The 15484-nt window shown below is 38.6% G+C and overlaps 1 protein-coding gene across 1 annotated transcript; it reads right to left on the bottom strand.

Annotated features, from left to right (window-relative positions):
* Positions 1 to 1326: 1326 nt before the first annotated feature.
* Positions 1327 to 8562, bottom strand: Btbd3 (BTB (POZ) domain containing 3). The gene is made up of 4 exons (XM_013011080.1): positions 7795 to 8562; positions 7205 to 7295; positions 6500 to 6618; positions 1327 to 3685 (listed from the first exon to the last, which is right to left on the bottom strand). The coding sequence occupies exons 1-4, from the start codon at positions 8151 to 8153 to the stop codon at positions 2653 to 2655; spliced, it is 1602 nt and encodes a 533-aa protein (XP_012866534.1). The 5' UTR covers positions 8154 to 8562; the 3' UTR covers positions 1327 to 2652.
* Positions 8563 to 15484: the final 6922 nt, after the last annotated feature.

A 15484-nucleotide genomic window follows, 5' to 3' on the forward strand; every position in this document is an offset into this window, starting at 1 on the left:
CAGAACTGCTAGCCTAGTTACCCTTAATTTCCAAGCTGAACAACAAGGGTCACCAGGTACATTGGGAAAGCATCTACAGCGAATGCCTTAATAAAGCTGTGTTTATACACTAGAGTTGTCGGCCTTGTAGTGTTCTGTTTTTGTTTTTTAAACTACATAGTTTAAAATTATCCAAGAAAGCAAAGCAAGCACATCAGCTTTCATTCCATTTTGCTGAAAATGCAGGAAGGAGGACAGGACTTAAAAGGAGAAATACCTTATTCTACATACAGTTTTTCAATTTTTTTCCCACAGTTCTTAGCACAGGCCAATCAAATGTTGGTTATGTCGTTTCTTTCTTTTAAAGTAATAGTAAATAATAAGATTAAACTTCACCCAGTGTACATGACCTCATGGCTGTCACCCAGCAGTTTCATAGCATGTGGAGGGGCAGTTCAGCTCAGGAACAGGGGCACTGAGGGTAAACAGGGGACCAATGATGCCATACTAAGGCTATCCACCCCCCTCAATTATCCCACGGGAAGAAATTAGGATGAAATGTTTCTTCTTCTCTGGCTTAAAAAGAAGTGCCTTCTAATCAGGTCTACCAATATTATGGTAGCTAAGACACATTCAAAGTCTTAGGTAACTACAGGTAAAGCACAAAATTCTCTGTAGGAATATTTTTAATTGAAAATGTACCCTTATTTTGTCGATGTTTTGCCAAAACTACAATCTGTCATTTCCTAAATAAGAAATACTTGCTAGACAATTGTGGAAAGTTGCCTTGGGAGTTCTTATCTATACTCACCAGAAACAACTTCTAATCACCTATGCAAACAGATGTAGGTAATGGCAAAGAGTGATTAGAACATTTCCCATAATCCAGTGTTCTCCTCCATCAGGGAAGCCAGCTAAAGGCCACAAGCCCTTGTCTAACAGGGAAAGCAGTGGCCCAAAAACACAGAGAGTAAGTATGGGCAGTCACTCATCGGGCCTTGCTGGGGCCAGCAGGGGGACCATTCCTGTCCCATTCCTTGCTAGCCAGGCAGGGAGGAGGCAATTCCTGAGTCGGCAATACACTCGCATGCATGAAGGCATGCAGGCACACACACCCCAGGACTAACCCCTAGCTCCAAGCAAGCCAGTTCTGGGCTTACAGAGCAGGAGAAGGAGGCGGCCAGGGACCACACTCTGGGTGGCAGGAAAGCCATCTCAGGAGCACACTGAGCAGAAAAACTGCCCAGAAACACATGGATACTGCACTGGAAGTGACCACACTGGAAACACTGCCAGGGTCACAGGCACTAAAATCAACACAAGCCATTACAGAAGGAGAATTTTTTTTTTAAATGAGCTTTTCCCTTCATTGTTTTTACATTACCCATGGACAAATTAAGAATGCTGGATGTGATGCTGATGTGGTGAATATTAGGTATAATCAAGTGTGTCACTCCAAATCATTTTTCAAAAAACCCTGCAGGCATCTATTGGCACTTTAAGATGGCCAGAGGCCAGATTCTAGCAGTCCAGGAACAGCACAGAATCATAATCAACCAATCAGATAGTATATGGTCAAACATCAAATAAAGAATATTTCACATGTATAAAATAAAAAAGACAGCTTACCACATTAACATGTAATGCTATAAAACTAAAACTAATTGTTACTCCATTCCTCTAAAGAATGTTTGGTCCTTTTTTATTAAGGGTAAAGGGAACAGGAACTCTGTACAATAACGACTTAAAAAAAAAAGTGGGAGTCCAAAGGCAAGAAAAGTTTGTCTTTTCAAACTGTATATCCCGATGTATCTATCATCAAGTAAACCATCTGCAGTACAAACCTTTTTCAGGGCTCTTTTGTAAATCTGATTTCAGTGTAAATTACTAAGCTTGCAACTTCTTTCTGCTGACAATATTTTTCCCTTACAATTTTTGTTACTTCTAAAAGAAGTCTTTATATTATAGTACCTTAACTTCTAGACTTTAAGAATATAAATCTGCTTTGGAGCAGAAGTCATGAGCTGAACAAATACCCAATTGCTTATTTTCCTGTTTTACATTAACATTTTGAATTGTGTAATATGTAACAACCGCACGAATTGAGATTAAAAAAAAAATCAGAGCCCAGAGCAACCAATTTTAAAGGAGTAGACAAGTAATACCACCATCTTCTTTTTAAATTATGACTGATTACAAAGCAAAACTCCCCAAAATTGTACACTGAGGTTTATTTCTCTTTTTGAAAATGAAGAGGGCCTATTTAAAAGTAATATTACTTTTAGACAGTAATAATATTGTTTTAGACTATGTCTACTCATCAAATAAAACCCTTAAAAATTTGAGGTGATTCAAAATTTTCTTCAGAGGGACAAAACTGGATGGCCAGCGAGACGCATGGAAGAACACAGCCTTCCAGGTACACACACACAACTCTAAAAGTCACAAAGCCTTAGTAAGAATGTGGCTCCTCTAAGCACACCGTTAAAAGCAGAATGCTGCAATTTAGCCTGTACATAATTAAAAGGTTGAAAGAAATTAGGAACTGCCTACTGCTTCATCATGACAAATGACCTGCACTGATCACCCATCTGCAGCTGAGCTAAAGCATCAAGCAAGGAGGGCACAGATGCGCACCTCAAGCTCCCACTGCTCGAGCTCAGGTAGTGAAGTTCAAGCATAGAAGATAAGTTCAGGGATCTGCCCTCCCTGTACCCCAGTGCCATTGGTGCTATCTGAGGAGCACTGAAACTGAACAGTCACTTTGCCACACTGAACTTCCGTCATGCCTTCTTGTCCGAAATAGCTGAGTTCATTGCCATCCAGTATCACACTGGCTGTGTAGAAGGTGTCGGGCTCAATCTGCACTGGGTACTCAAACCACACAGGGAAGGTATTGCTGGATCCATCTGAGAAGTACTTGCTCAAGTTCTGCCCCAGAACAACGCCCTGCCTCTTGAGTTCTATCTTGGCACTATACTCTGCAGAGCCACAGCTGGAACCATACAGCCCGAAGCCTGCAATGAACACTCTTTTGTCCACTGCAAACTGGATGCTGTCACAGCGACCCCGGTAGCGCCACTGGTTGCTCCGATAGGCACATGACTGGAAGCGGTGACAGCGCTGGGGGACAAGGCCCTTGCGGGCCTTACTCACAAACTGCAGCTCGGGCTTTTTCGCCGCAGTGTACCAGAGGAAAATGTCATTGGTCTCATTGAGAGTTAATACTCCGGACTGTGCAGCACCATTTGCAAAGTCATCGAGGGCCATGGTGGGTATGCGGATCAAGTAAAGTGCCTTCCCTAGGACCTTGCGCTTGTTTTCAATGCTTAGCGCCAGATCTTGTCGCTGGCATTCAACTTCAGCCCAGTTGAGAGCGGCTTCAAAAACCACAATTTCTTTGGCATTCAGAGTTTCCCTGCGAAGGATACTTTCTAATGTCTGGAAGTCAATGTCGCAGAATCCCTCAGATTTGAGCGCTAACTCAGCCTGTGCGTCGATCACCTCCCAGCAGCGCTGTGTCAGGTCTGGCTCCTCAAACAGGCAGCTCTGGGAGAGGAGCACACAGGCGTTCTTGGCACTCAGGCTGGTCTCTAGGAAATTGACGCAGGCTCTGGCCAGGTGAGGGACGATGTATTTTTTGGCAGCATACAGTGTGGCAAGCACTGTGTCAGCAGCCAGGTCGATCTCATCACAATAGATGTATCTGAAAGGAAGCACACCACACATCATGGAATGCACACCAAGGGGGGAGGTTGGCAGTGATGGAGCCACTAGTTTCAAGATCATAATCTTGTATGAAAGAAAGATGTGTGTCTTAACAAAGCATCTGAAATATACATACAGTTTACAGCATACAGTAACGTGTATATAATTAAAGACACTAACTCTGTTTCCATTGTAACCTCTGTCTAACAAGCTGTATTCAGTATCTTTATGTGAAAAAAGATTGCATATCAGATATATGCAGTATTAGAAAACAACAGCAAAAATCTATTATACATGTTCTATTACATTTCATCAAGGAGTCCCGCCTCATGCTTGAATGGTAATATCTATAAATATACCTTACTATCACCTTTCTATACATTCAAATAAAAACCAATGCCACTAATACTATGTCTACAATGAGTAGAGTGTGTCTTGATGTTTTGGGATTTTTCTTGAATATAAAATACAGCTTAATTATTAATTATTTTTCAAGTAGTTGCAAGCTCAATAAATTGTCAATCTATGGCCCTCAGTGCTGTCTTCTAGTTCACTTTACACTGAATCCAACAGACTTTAAACCTGTTTTTCAAATTCTAAATGTCATCTTTCTCCACCTATGTTTCTCTACCTTCAGATTAAAAAATGAATTACTTCTAGATGTACTAGTATAAACATGACACATAAAAGTTTAAGTGGATATTGCGTCTATGAAGTGAGTCCGTCTCAGGTAGTTAGGTGGAGTGGCAGTTTTCCAAAATGATCATAAAGGTAGACATTATCTGCTCTTACATTGCTGTGGATGAGGTGAGAAAGAGTCAGTGAAAACCACATATGTGAACAATATTGGTAACATTTAACATTAATTTTTTTCTAGCTAAAGCATTCAGTACTTAAGTTTTCCTTCAGTTATTTCATTTTTTTAGTAAAGCACATATAACTTAAGAAATGAGCAATAGCTTTTGCAATATAGTAAAAAAAAAAAAAAACCTTTATGGATATGAAGAGGAAACATGTCTAAGGTCACAAACGCAATGCCCTTTTGCTCCCAGGAACCTTTCTCCATTCTACTAGGCTAAGCTAGCTACTACTAGCAAGACCACTTAACAATAATACATCTGCACTCAGTTACACAGCACATGTGGAGCAACGAGGAACATGGTCAGGGCTTGGTAGCTCTCAAACTATCAAGGGAGTAAATATTGCCATTTATCATCAAGGCCTTTTCCAGGAATACTGGCTACACACTCACAATGTGGGAGGGAGGAAGCCTCCTCACACTGTGTCAACTATGGTAACTTACTGCAGTTCTATTCTTACCACTTCATGTGAATGGCTTGTAAAATTTTAAAAAGCTGTATTGCCATATGGTCCAGGCAATATATCCATGAGAAAAAAAGATACTTGATAAATGATAAATCAAAGGACTGGGTGAGAAGTCACTCTTTGTGGCTTTCGTTTATATTTCCCGATTATGCATATGTCTACAAGGACACATGCAGCACTTTACCTGACTGCAGTGGAGTCAAAATGCTGAACTAGTGCTGCATTCTACTCAACCACAGATCACACTGGCACATACACAATGCTGACTTTGAGGGGGGAGAGGCAGGAATACTGAGAGGTAAATGGGTTTCTGTACAGACATCTTCGTAAAAAGCAGTGGAGTAGTTTTTGTTTATAGGCTTTATATATCCACTTGCCTTTAATTTCCCTGCCTTTCACTGAGAAAGTTCTAATCAGCAGCAATTAGATTTCAAAACTCCAATAGGAATAAAGAATTAAATATGCTTAAGTTCTAGAACTCTTATTTTTCAGGAGGCAGTAAATAATACATAGCATTTTAGCCATTTGTGAAAGTATTGCTCAACTTGATCCACTGAGAAATTGTTTTTAACGGACATTTTATTTATTCCAGTGAACTACAATAATAACATTAAACAGCAGATAACCTTAAACTCAACACTTCAGGGTACCAGAAATACAGATAGAGAAAAATCAGAGAAGTATAATTTTGAATAATGACTAGAGTTTAATCACATGGAGCTATCTCCTGTAGCATCAGCACATGGTAATGAAGATGATTTCATGTAATGTTTAACATATACTACCACACAGAAAAGAGCCACTAGTTGTAAAACTTTACATCCATATATGTATTTTATATTTCTATATTCTCAACTAAAGGATTTTCTGCATCAATGTGAAAAGTAATACGCTATTCATAGCTTTCAAAAATTACTCCTGCAACATCAAGAGTAAATGCATCTTATCCTTGAAGAGGATCCAATTTTGCATGTTATGTATGTGTGCCCCAGTATAAGACTATTTCCAACAAATAGTAAGTTAAGTTCTGCCTTTGCTGTCAGGAGGTCATTAACTCAGAAAACTTAGCATTCTCCAACCTGGTGATACTTAAATAGGGTATATAATTTCTATAATTGTGAAGTAAAAATGGAATTCTTTGAAGACTTCTTTATATGCCCTGTTTTCAGAGAGAACATGTTCTATTAATGTCTACTCTTGCAAGTTATTTTTTTTCTAATTGTAAGGCATTAAACGTCAAATTGTTATGCATGTCATTTGCCCTCATATCTTATGCCAAACTGTGATTATAAATGCTTGCATCATTCTACATGCTTTCCACTGAAAGGAACAGCAGTTTTCTCCAAAAAAACATTTTCAAGGTAAGCAGCACCCTCTCTCTTCAGATTTCCTTTAGAGTTAGGCAGAACTTACATTTAACTTTGAAGCCAGCCGAGTACAAATACAGCATAAACAAACTCTTTCCAAACATACAAATAATGCTTACTTCAGCATAGCGAGAAAAGCAGCAGGTTCGACATCTGGTATACGGATTTCATCTTTGTCCTCAGCAAGTTCTCCGTAAAACATTGCATGGAATACAGAGCTCCCAACAGCTAAGACATACTGTGGAGACAGGAAAATCTTATTTCATGCACTAAATTGAAAATGTTTTCAGCAAATCAATCCAGAAAAACAACTCTAAGCAATCAGCTTTAGTGGACATAGAGTATCTAAACCTCTTTAAAAAAAAAAAAAAAAGTAAAGATAACTGGCTACCTTGCCAGGGAAGCATGAACTGTTCATATAAAAAACAAAAACAACAGAAAAAAAAGGTCACTATACTAATTATCTCAAAAACCTGGAGAAATTAATGCCCAGGTCCTGCACTGCAAAATAAATAAAAGCTTACCTCACCAATTTCTATGAGAAGGGTAAACGTAAGACTTTTCTAACCTGTCACAACAACTTCCCATACTTGGAGAGTTAAGAGGGCATGTTTTTGTGTGATACATAAAGCAGTGCAGAGGAAGGAAACAAAGAAAAATTAAGCGTGGCCAAAGCCCTTTGGAGAGGGTACGCTTGCTCTGTAATCGGGTAAAACATGCTCTGCCTGCTATCGGCAAGCTGCCAACACCAACTTCCAGCCTGACTAAGAGGGTCTCTTCTTTGTGAATCTCAGTACTAAACCAGTAATGCAGCTGTTGCTTACTTTGTGTCCTGGTAACCGCTGAGTCCCACCTGGTGGCCCAACCACAAAATGTACATCTGCCATCAAATCATTATTGAACATCACCGCATTTCTATAAACAGAGGTAATTCATTAATTCAAAGCAGCCAGCAATCTTAACATCCCCATCCCTTCCTCAAAATACAAAACCTGCAAGAGAGTCACAGGCTAAGCCATAGTTTAATAATTTCATTTCACAGCAAAACAACACATAAAGGTTCTAACTAAAAAACTGTGTTTGTAATCATGGCAAACACATGGCATGGAAGTAAAGTTAAAAGAAAAAAGTTATGTAAACTTTTACATGGCTAAAAACAAATAAGGGTTTCTATCTTCCATGACCCGTAGACACAACCCTGTCTTTATCTGTTAAAGCTTGCAAAAACATTTTTATCTAAGAGGAAAACAGCTGTACTGATTTGGAAAAGATACCAAGCAGTTTTCCATTACCAGTAAAGCATCTGGGAAAAGAGGAAACACTGATCTGTGTTAAAATACTTTGCAGGTTGTACAAAAGCACAAACTTCAACACAGAAAACTTTTTCAAGTCCAAGTGCTGGCCCGGCACTTACCTTTCTCTAATGGTAGGATAAAGACCCTGCCAATTTGGGGCGGGGATGAGGTTGTTGTTACTGAGATTCTGCTGGTGGTACTGCTGGACAGTGGTGCTGCTGGAATTGGCTGGTTTTTTGCGAGGGAATATATCAGCAGCCATCTTCTTCTTCTTTTTAGTCTTCAAGGTAATTATTTCATAACAAACTGGGGGCAACTTGCTGTTGCTGCTGCCAGCGCTGCTGCTGCTGCTGCTGCTACTGCTGCTGCTGCTGCTGTTTGCTTTCTTTGAGCTTTTCTTGGACCTGTTCTTTACCGTCTCTGGAAGCATCAAGAAGAAGGTGAGACATTTCATGTTCTTTTCCTTGTCATCTACCATGAGTACAGTATGTCTCTCTTTACAGCTAGATATCCCAAATTGATTCGAACATCAAGAAAAAGAGGCTAGCCGGAGTTGAGATGTAAATAGGAACCAACAAGCTGGTATTTTGCTTCTTTTCTCAGCCAGGCAAGGTGACCTTTTCACTATGTTGAATAGAAACTGGCTTTAAGTTTTATCCAGTACTGGATCTGTTAAATACATCCCCATCATGATTCCTGTTTCTCTTACTTGCTCATAAAAATAACCGTTTCCTAGATCACCTGAAAATGCTACACTGAGCAAAGATGACAGGCAGAGAGCTGTAGTACTTGTTTTCTGAATTAGGTTAGCAAGATGTACTGGAGCCGAGCGAGCAAGCGAGTGTGTTCAGCCGGCTGAAGTTGTGTGGTGAATGGATCGGAGGAGAGGAGAGTAGGTATTACAGCCCTGCAGATGGAGTCAGACAGCCAGTGCTCGGAGCCAATAGCTGAAGTCACCAATCATGATTGGACCAAGCAAAACAGTGACACCTATTGTAACATGCATAGTTCTGATATTAAAGGAACAGTAGTTGCATTCTCTTGTCTACTGTATATTTAAATAAGATAAACAACACATGAAACATATTTGACAACAGGAAGGGAGGAGTTTATGAACACAGATTTCTCTTTAGCACGTGGATATTTTCATTTCCTCTGTTCAACAAGCAGGATCAATTAACAAAGAATATAAACCAATATATCTACTCTATATTTCTGATGTTTTTTTAAATCTTTGTCCCAGCAGTGTCTACTTTCAAATATTACAAACAAAATCCTTCCATCCATAAATATTTAATGTTGGGGATTAACAACAGCCAAATCACACAAGCACATTTATTACAGTTTAAAAGAAAAAGGTTATTTTTTTTCCCGGTCTCTTTGAATTCAAGTTAAATTATAGTGCAAAAGAAGAGAGCTTAAGCTGTGTATTCAATGTACCTTCCAATGGTTTCTAGCTCCTAAAATGATCTTTGACAGAAGTCTCAAGTCACAAAACATTGTTAATTAGGATTAGATTATACCACCACGCTTAGCTGCACTGAAGCATAAGACAAATTCTAGCTGCAAAAAAATAACATTCAAATAAGACAAATCTGATAATCAGTGTTTAAAGGCTATAATTCACTAAAGATATGTCCGATGGGGCTCTGGTCAGGATCTCAACATCCAACTTAACTGTTAGCGCTACATTTAATCCTGTTACAATGTTAACAAATATAACCCAGGACTTCTAACACAGAATCCAACAATAAAGCTATTTGAAATAATAAATGTCTATCTGCTGCTGCCTAGTTAAAATCCAAACAGGTAATCCCTGCTTTAAATCAGAATAAAAATTCCTTTATAGTTTTCATAGATGTAAAATCCTTAATAATTTCTGGGAAAAAATTAGAGCAAAATCTGCTGTCGATTTTACACATGCTTATTAATTTGTAGAAGGACTAATAAAGAGATTTAATCTCATCCCTATCCTTGGACTAACATTCATTTGTTCAAAGCACAGCAACTCCTCATCACTGGCCTCTCCTCCCCTCTGCCCTTCCTGACCATGGCCTGGTTTGTTGTACAATATTCACCTGAATAATCACAGCTGACAAGAAAAGACTCAGCAAATGAGAACTATAGTTATTATTATAAGTAATATTCCAGTAAAGACACAACAGTCTTCATATTTCTAGGATTCTAAGTCACTAAATTGAGCCAAGGAATACCATCTCTAAAACCATAATTATTATTCAAATCAGCTGTAAAATTATTGCAAAGAATACCATGTAAGAGAAACACAGTCTTTAGCACAATGTTGCATGTTCTCATTTTAGATGGACTCTGAGTGCTGCTATTAAAATTACTAAACATTATTACCAATCGCAGGACTAATAGACACATCCTATATGTTGTGTTTATATATATATATATATATATATAAATCCCCCCCCCTCCATGTCAGTTCTGGGGCTTGAACTCAGAACCTGGGCAATGTTCCTGAGCTTTAAGGCCAGCACCACTTGAGTCCCAGCTCATTTCCAGCTTTTTACCGGTTAACTGGAGGTAGGTGTCATGGATTCTGCCCCAACTGTGTTTGAAATGAGATCACAAGATCTCAGCCTCCTGAGTAGCTAGAATTACAGGTAAGAGCTAGGGGCTCCTAGCTCTCTACACCTTCAAACACTCTAAAATTTATTACCAAATAGAGTTTTCTCACTCATTCCTACATCTCTTGAATTTTATAGCAATCTCAAGATATAATGCATCTGTCCTAATAAGGTAAACAGGTCAAGAAGTTCATCAATCTTTAATGAAAATATCCCAATATATACCCTGCTAATCATGTGGTAGATTAGGTGCTGGACATACAATGTGGGAGACTAAGAAACAAGCTGAAAAGGTTAGCCAATAGTGGGTTTCAATTGCTTTTGTAATTTCCAGAAAGTTAAATCACAATTATATGTTAATGAAAAAGTTACCAACAGAATTTCCGCTCTTTTTTTTTTTTTCTTTTTCACCAGTAAGAGGTTTACCTGCCCTTCTACCTTTAGTAGGATTTTTATATATTCGGCTTGGGGTCTACACGAATGAGGTTTTAAACTAAAGAGACACTTTAAATCATGTAAAATAGCTCTTGTTTCACAAGATGCAAGAAGAGGTAATGAATGTTAAGTCCACAGTTCAGCAGTCAGGCAACCCCTGCTCTGCAAGGAAAATCTGTTTGTCCCATTCACTCTGATTTTCCCTCTTAACAATCACCCCACTTCCTTACTTTATCTTGTGCATATTTTCGATCTACTGTAAAAGGACAATGTATACGTAAAGGTTACAAAGAGGAAAGACAAGAGCACAATCCACAACCTAACATCCACACCGCGGCAGACGCATATGATAGAAAGAAAGGAATGCTGAAACAATACTTTCTGGAAAGAAATGGGGCAAAAGCTTTCAAAAGAAGGGTCAGCTATTAAGAAGCTGCTAAGATACAGAAGAGCCTCTCTGGATATATCAAAAGTAAGGAAACCATCCCAGTCATGGTTAACAGAGTTCTTTGTTTATAACCAACAATGCTGGCAACTCTTGCTTAACTTGCTCTAACTCTGGACTCCCTGTCTGAACTTGTACATGACTTACTACGAGTCACGTAAAAAGTAACTACAGTGAGGTTGGCTGAGGTGTAAACAGGGTAAGGCAGATGAAGAAATATCTAGAATTTCCAAAAATGATTCATGAATTCAACAGAGGAGAGATGTTTAATCTGATGGTAAGAAGTGATGGTTTAGTGTTCTGGTTTTGTTCATTTTTCTTTTCAATACCAACCAAAGTTCAGCTTGTGATCTGGGAGGTTAAAAGATAGGCAACTAAACAGACTGTCCCTAAAGATAGCCACTGCTGCTGGTCCACATTCTGTATTGCTTTCTAAATTTGGAGATGAAGATGGAGTCAAGCATTGGCAGCATACACGTTGAAAAAAAGCCAAGAGCCAAATGACCTTAAGGTTAGTTACTTTAGTATTTGCAAGCCTCATTTTCCTCATCTGCCAAATGGGGGTAATTATACCAGTTCAGGTTAACTATAAAGGCAAATTATATGCTTATGAAAGCACTTTGATAAAAGTTTGAAAACACTCAAAAAAGGTAAGTTCTTACTATTAGTGGCAATTGTGTCCAAGCAGGAAACAATACTGGTAGTGTAAAATGAATCTGCATGTACTCTGCCCATGTGCACGGCTACAGACATTTTAGCTCTGCTTTAGGCTTGCTCTAGCCCCACCTGTGGGCCAAAGAGCAACCTGGTGATTTGTGAATCATGCTCCAATTTTGCAGCTGCTCTGAAGACTGCATAACTGAATGAAGATTCATGTTGTACATTTTTTTTCTTTTTCAAGGTACTGGGATTTGAACTCAGGGCCTTGTGTTGCTGGGCAGATGCTCCCCTGCTATTCATGTCCCTAGCCTTTCTGCACTGTTTTATTTGGGGAGTAGTCTCTCACTGCCTTCCCAGGAATGCACCAGGACCATGATCTACCCATTTTAGTCCTCCTGTAGTAAGTGGGGTGATAGCACGCACCACTACACCCAGTTTCTTCCATCAAGACAAAGCCTTGTGATCTGCTGAAGGGCAGGACTTAGAAGCATGATCCTGCTGATCTCAGCAGACCACAAAATTAGGATGACCCAGGCACCACCCTGTCTAGCTGGGTTGAGAAAGGATCTTGTGTTTACTTCTGCCCGAGCTAGCCTTGAACTCTAACTTTGCTGTTCTCTATAACTAGAACTTGAACTATAACTATAATGTACAACATTCCCAGCTGTATATTTTGATCAAGTCCACATCAATGGCTAAATTTTGCAGTATTATTTCCAAGTTAGCACTCAGAGCTCCCATTCTAGGCCTGTATCTATTGTGGTCTTCAAAGCTCCATGAAGCCACCTATTGGCAGATGCCTCAGACTATCTTTTAGCCTAAAGCCACAAGCAGTTTATCTCAGAAATTAACAATATCTATTCAATTGGATTTCTTAATGATGACCCAGAGTTTGAATTTAGCCACAAGTGTGATAAATACCTAATACTAACCATGGGCAAGGTGGTTCCTAAGAGCTGTCTTGAAAATAGCCAAGCTTCACTAAACAACTACCTTAGAGCCACACAAAGCTCCAGTTAGATTTGAATTGTCTTTTAAGTTTTGGGGGGAAAAATGTTCAAAGTTAGAATAAAATAATTCTCAGAAGGCAAGAATGATTAGTCTTTTAAAATTCTACATAGCATTAAATGTGTTATTTGATTAGAGCTCGTAAAACATACTGTGTTGAGAGGCTCATGGACAGTGTCCATGCTGTGCGAGTCCCAGGATCAGCAAACACACACACACACACACACACGCACGCACGCACGCACGCACGCACGCACGCACACACACACACAGTGTCTCACTCAATGTGTGTTTTTTTTGGAATACTAAACAACTCATCTAAATCTCAAGTTTTAGGTTAATTTTATGTGATTCTGGGAAGGAATATAAAAACTTTATCATAGATACCACAGATTCTTCTGTGAAGTGTAAGATACATTGGTAAAACCCATTTAATTTGCTACTTTATATAGTTTAAAATGATCTCAGTAAATTTCCTCATGTCTAGTGTTAACTATATTTTCTCATCCAGCTTTAGGTTTTAAGAATTTAAAAAATCTATGTAATATGTGGCACATAATGTTTTATTTGATGTAGTTTCTTTAATATTATTATGAGTATTCTTCAACTAAAACTATGTGTAAATATATGGTAAGTTCTATTAATTTTAAATCTCTGAGATGCATCTTAAAATTTATGGTAACTAATGAATATGACTATTAGGCTTTCTCCCAATGATACAGAAAATAACAGCATGTCTTACAACTAATGGCACCTTACAGTTAGTAAAATGAGATACAATTTATATAATTCAACAGAAAAAAAGAATCACTTCTTTAGGCTGGTTAATTATTCTGTTAACCGGGCAAGATGATGCTCAGAATTCTGGCTGAACTACATTAGAATAATTGAGCTTTCATCAAGTAGTCATTTGATAAAGTATATAATCACAATTCTCAATTGAGACTGCTACTATGACAACCGCTAATATGGTAGAAAATCTAGATGGAAATCTCAAAATGAAAACTTCCATTGCCAGAACTGGTACGAATTCCAACATTAATAGAATCCATTTCTTGTATTTTCTCACAGCACATAATTATTCACATACATAAACTGATTAGTAGAAGGCTGAAACTCTGAGTAATATTTGCTAAAGACAGTTAGCATTTACCAAGACAAGATTAACTTACAACAACTTCATGTACATCATAAACCTGAAAGTAAATGAGTTCTTAGAAGATAACGTATACTTTCAAACAGAATTTATATTAAAATGCTAGCTTAAAAGTGAGAAATGTGCCAGGCACCCGTGGCTCACGCCAGCAATCCTAGCTATTCAGGAGGGTGAGATCTGAGGATCACGGTTCAAAGCCAGCCTGGGCAGGAAGTCCATGAGACTCTTATCTCCAATAAATCACCAGAAAATCACAAGGGGCACTGTGGTTCAAGTGGTAGAGCGCTCACCTTGAGCTGAAGCTGAAGGACAGTGCCCAGGCCCAGATTTTAAGCCCCACAACCAAAAAAGAAAAAAGTGAGAAATGTTATCCTATTATAATGAATCCATCACAGAATATTCTTACTAGGTACTTGAAAACAATTTATCAAATGAAAAGATCATACTTTGTGAGGTCTCTGAAAAACTCTTAATAGGGGGCTTCTCTGATACAAAAGGGGATTTAGACATTAGAAATGGGAACTATGGAACTACATGGCGGTAGCTTTCTCCAGGTCATTTGTTTGCTTTAGATGACAGAGGAAAAACAATGTGTTTTGGTCAAAGAAAGATCCTCCCAAAGATGTTGTTTACTTTGGCTTGTGATGCTTTTTTTTTTTTTGATGTCAGGAAGATAAGCATCAAGAACATCTCCAAAATCAGATCATTAAATGTGTCATTCACATTTAAACAAAGAACATCTCGCTCTACTTGGGAAAGGCACCCTGTTCCAATGAGCACATGGAATGAGAAGAAAGATTCCAGACAATTCCCAAGCTACCAGATACTCTACGTCAGTCCTGATTAATAGTGGGACTCCAAATGTCAAAAACCAAATGTACTCAACATGCACAACTCTTGGAGACAAATCCGTACAATCAATAAAATCAGGCCCTAATACAAGCCACCTACACACATGCTGCTCCCGTGCAGGAGTGGAGAATGTCAAGCCAGAGGACCATATAAGACCCTCCAAGTCATTTGGTCTGGCCCTGCCAAGGTACTCACAGACAGGACTCGAAATTCAATAAATCTAGGAGCATTTTTCAGGCAAAATTTAATAAATATAGGCCAGCAAATGTGATGCTATAAATATCCAAATGACCCTTGACAGAAAAAAGGTTCCCAGCCCAGCCTCAGAGACTCAAGGGTGCTGAGATATAAAAGCTCATGCTCTATCCTTTGAGATATAAAAGCTCATGCTCTATCCTTTGATTGAATGCCTCTCCCACCACAAATACCTGAATAATATAAATTGTATTTTAAACTGTTCTGAGAAAAGGTCAGGAAAGATGTTCTCTTATTTTAACAAAGCCACTGAAAAGAAGCTACAACCTTGTGTTTCCACCATCACTATGAATGTATATCCACAATGATCTCAATTAATTAGTAAGTAATGAAATGCCTCCAACTTTGTAATGTATGTGATTAGGAATGAAATGCAACAAATTTTTGGAGAAATAATACAAAAG

This window comes from Dipodomys ordii, unplaced genomic scaffold, assembly GCF_000151885.1.
Source record: "Dipodomys ordii isolate 6190 unplaced genomic scaffold, Dord_2.0 Scaffold13, whole genome shotgun sequence".
Taxonomy (NCBI): Eukaryota; Metazoa; Chordata; class Mammalia; order Rodentia; family Heteromyidae; genus Dipodomys; species Dipodomys ordii.

What these genes read in the sequence shown, in the direction of transcription:
- Btbd3 (XM_013011080.1), bottom strand. Translation starts at nt 8,153, where the DNA reads ATGGTAGATGACAAGGAAAAGAACATGAAATGTCTCACCTTCTTCTTG. An exon ending in TATCCTACCATTAGAGAAAG is followed by an intron (nt 7,296 to 7,794) that starts GTAAGTGCCGGG and finishes CTCTGTTTATAG; the next exon opens with AAATGCGGTGATGTTCAATA. An exon ending in AGCGGTTACCAGGACACAAA is followed by an intron (nt 6,619 to 7,204) that starts GTAAGCAACAGC and finishes CTGTCTCCACAG; the next exon opens with TATGTCTTAGCTGTTGGGAG.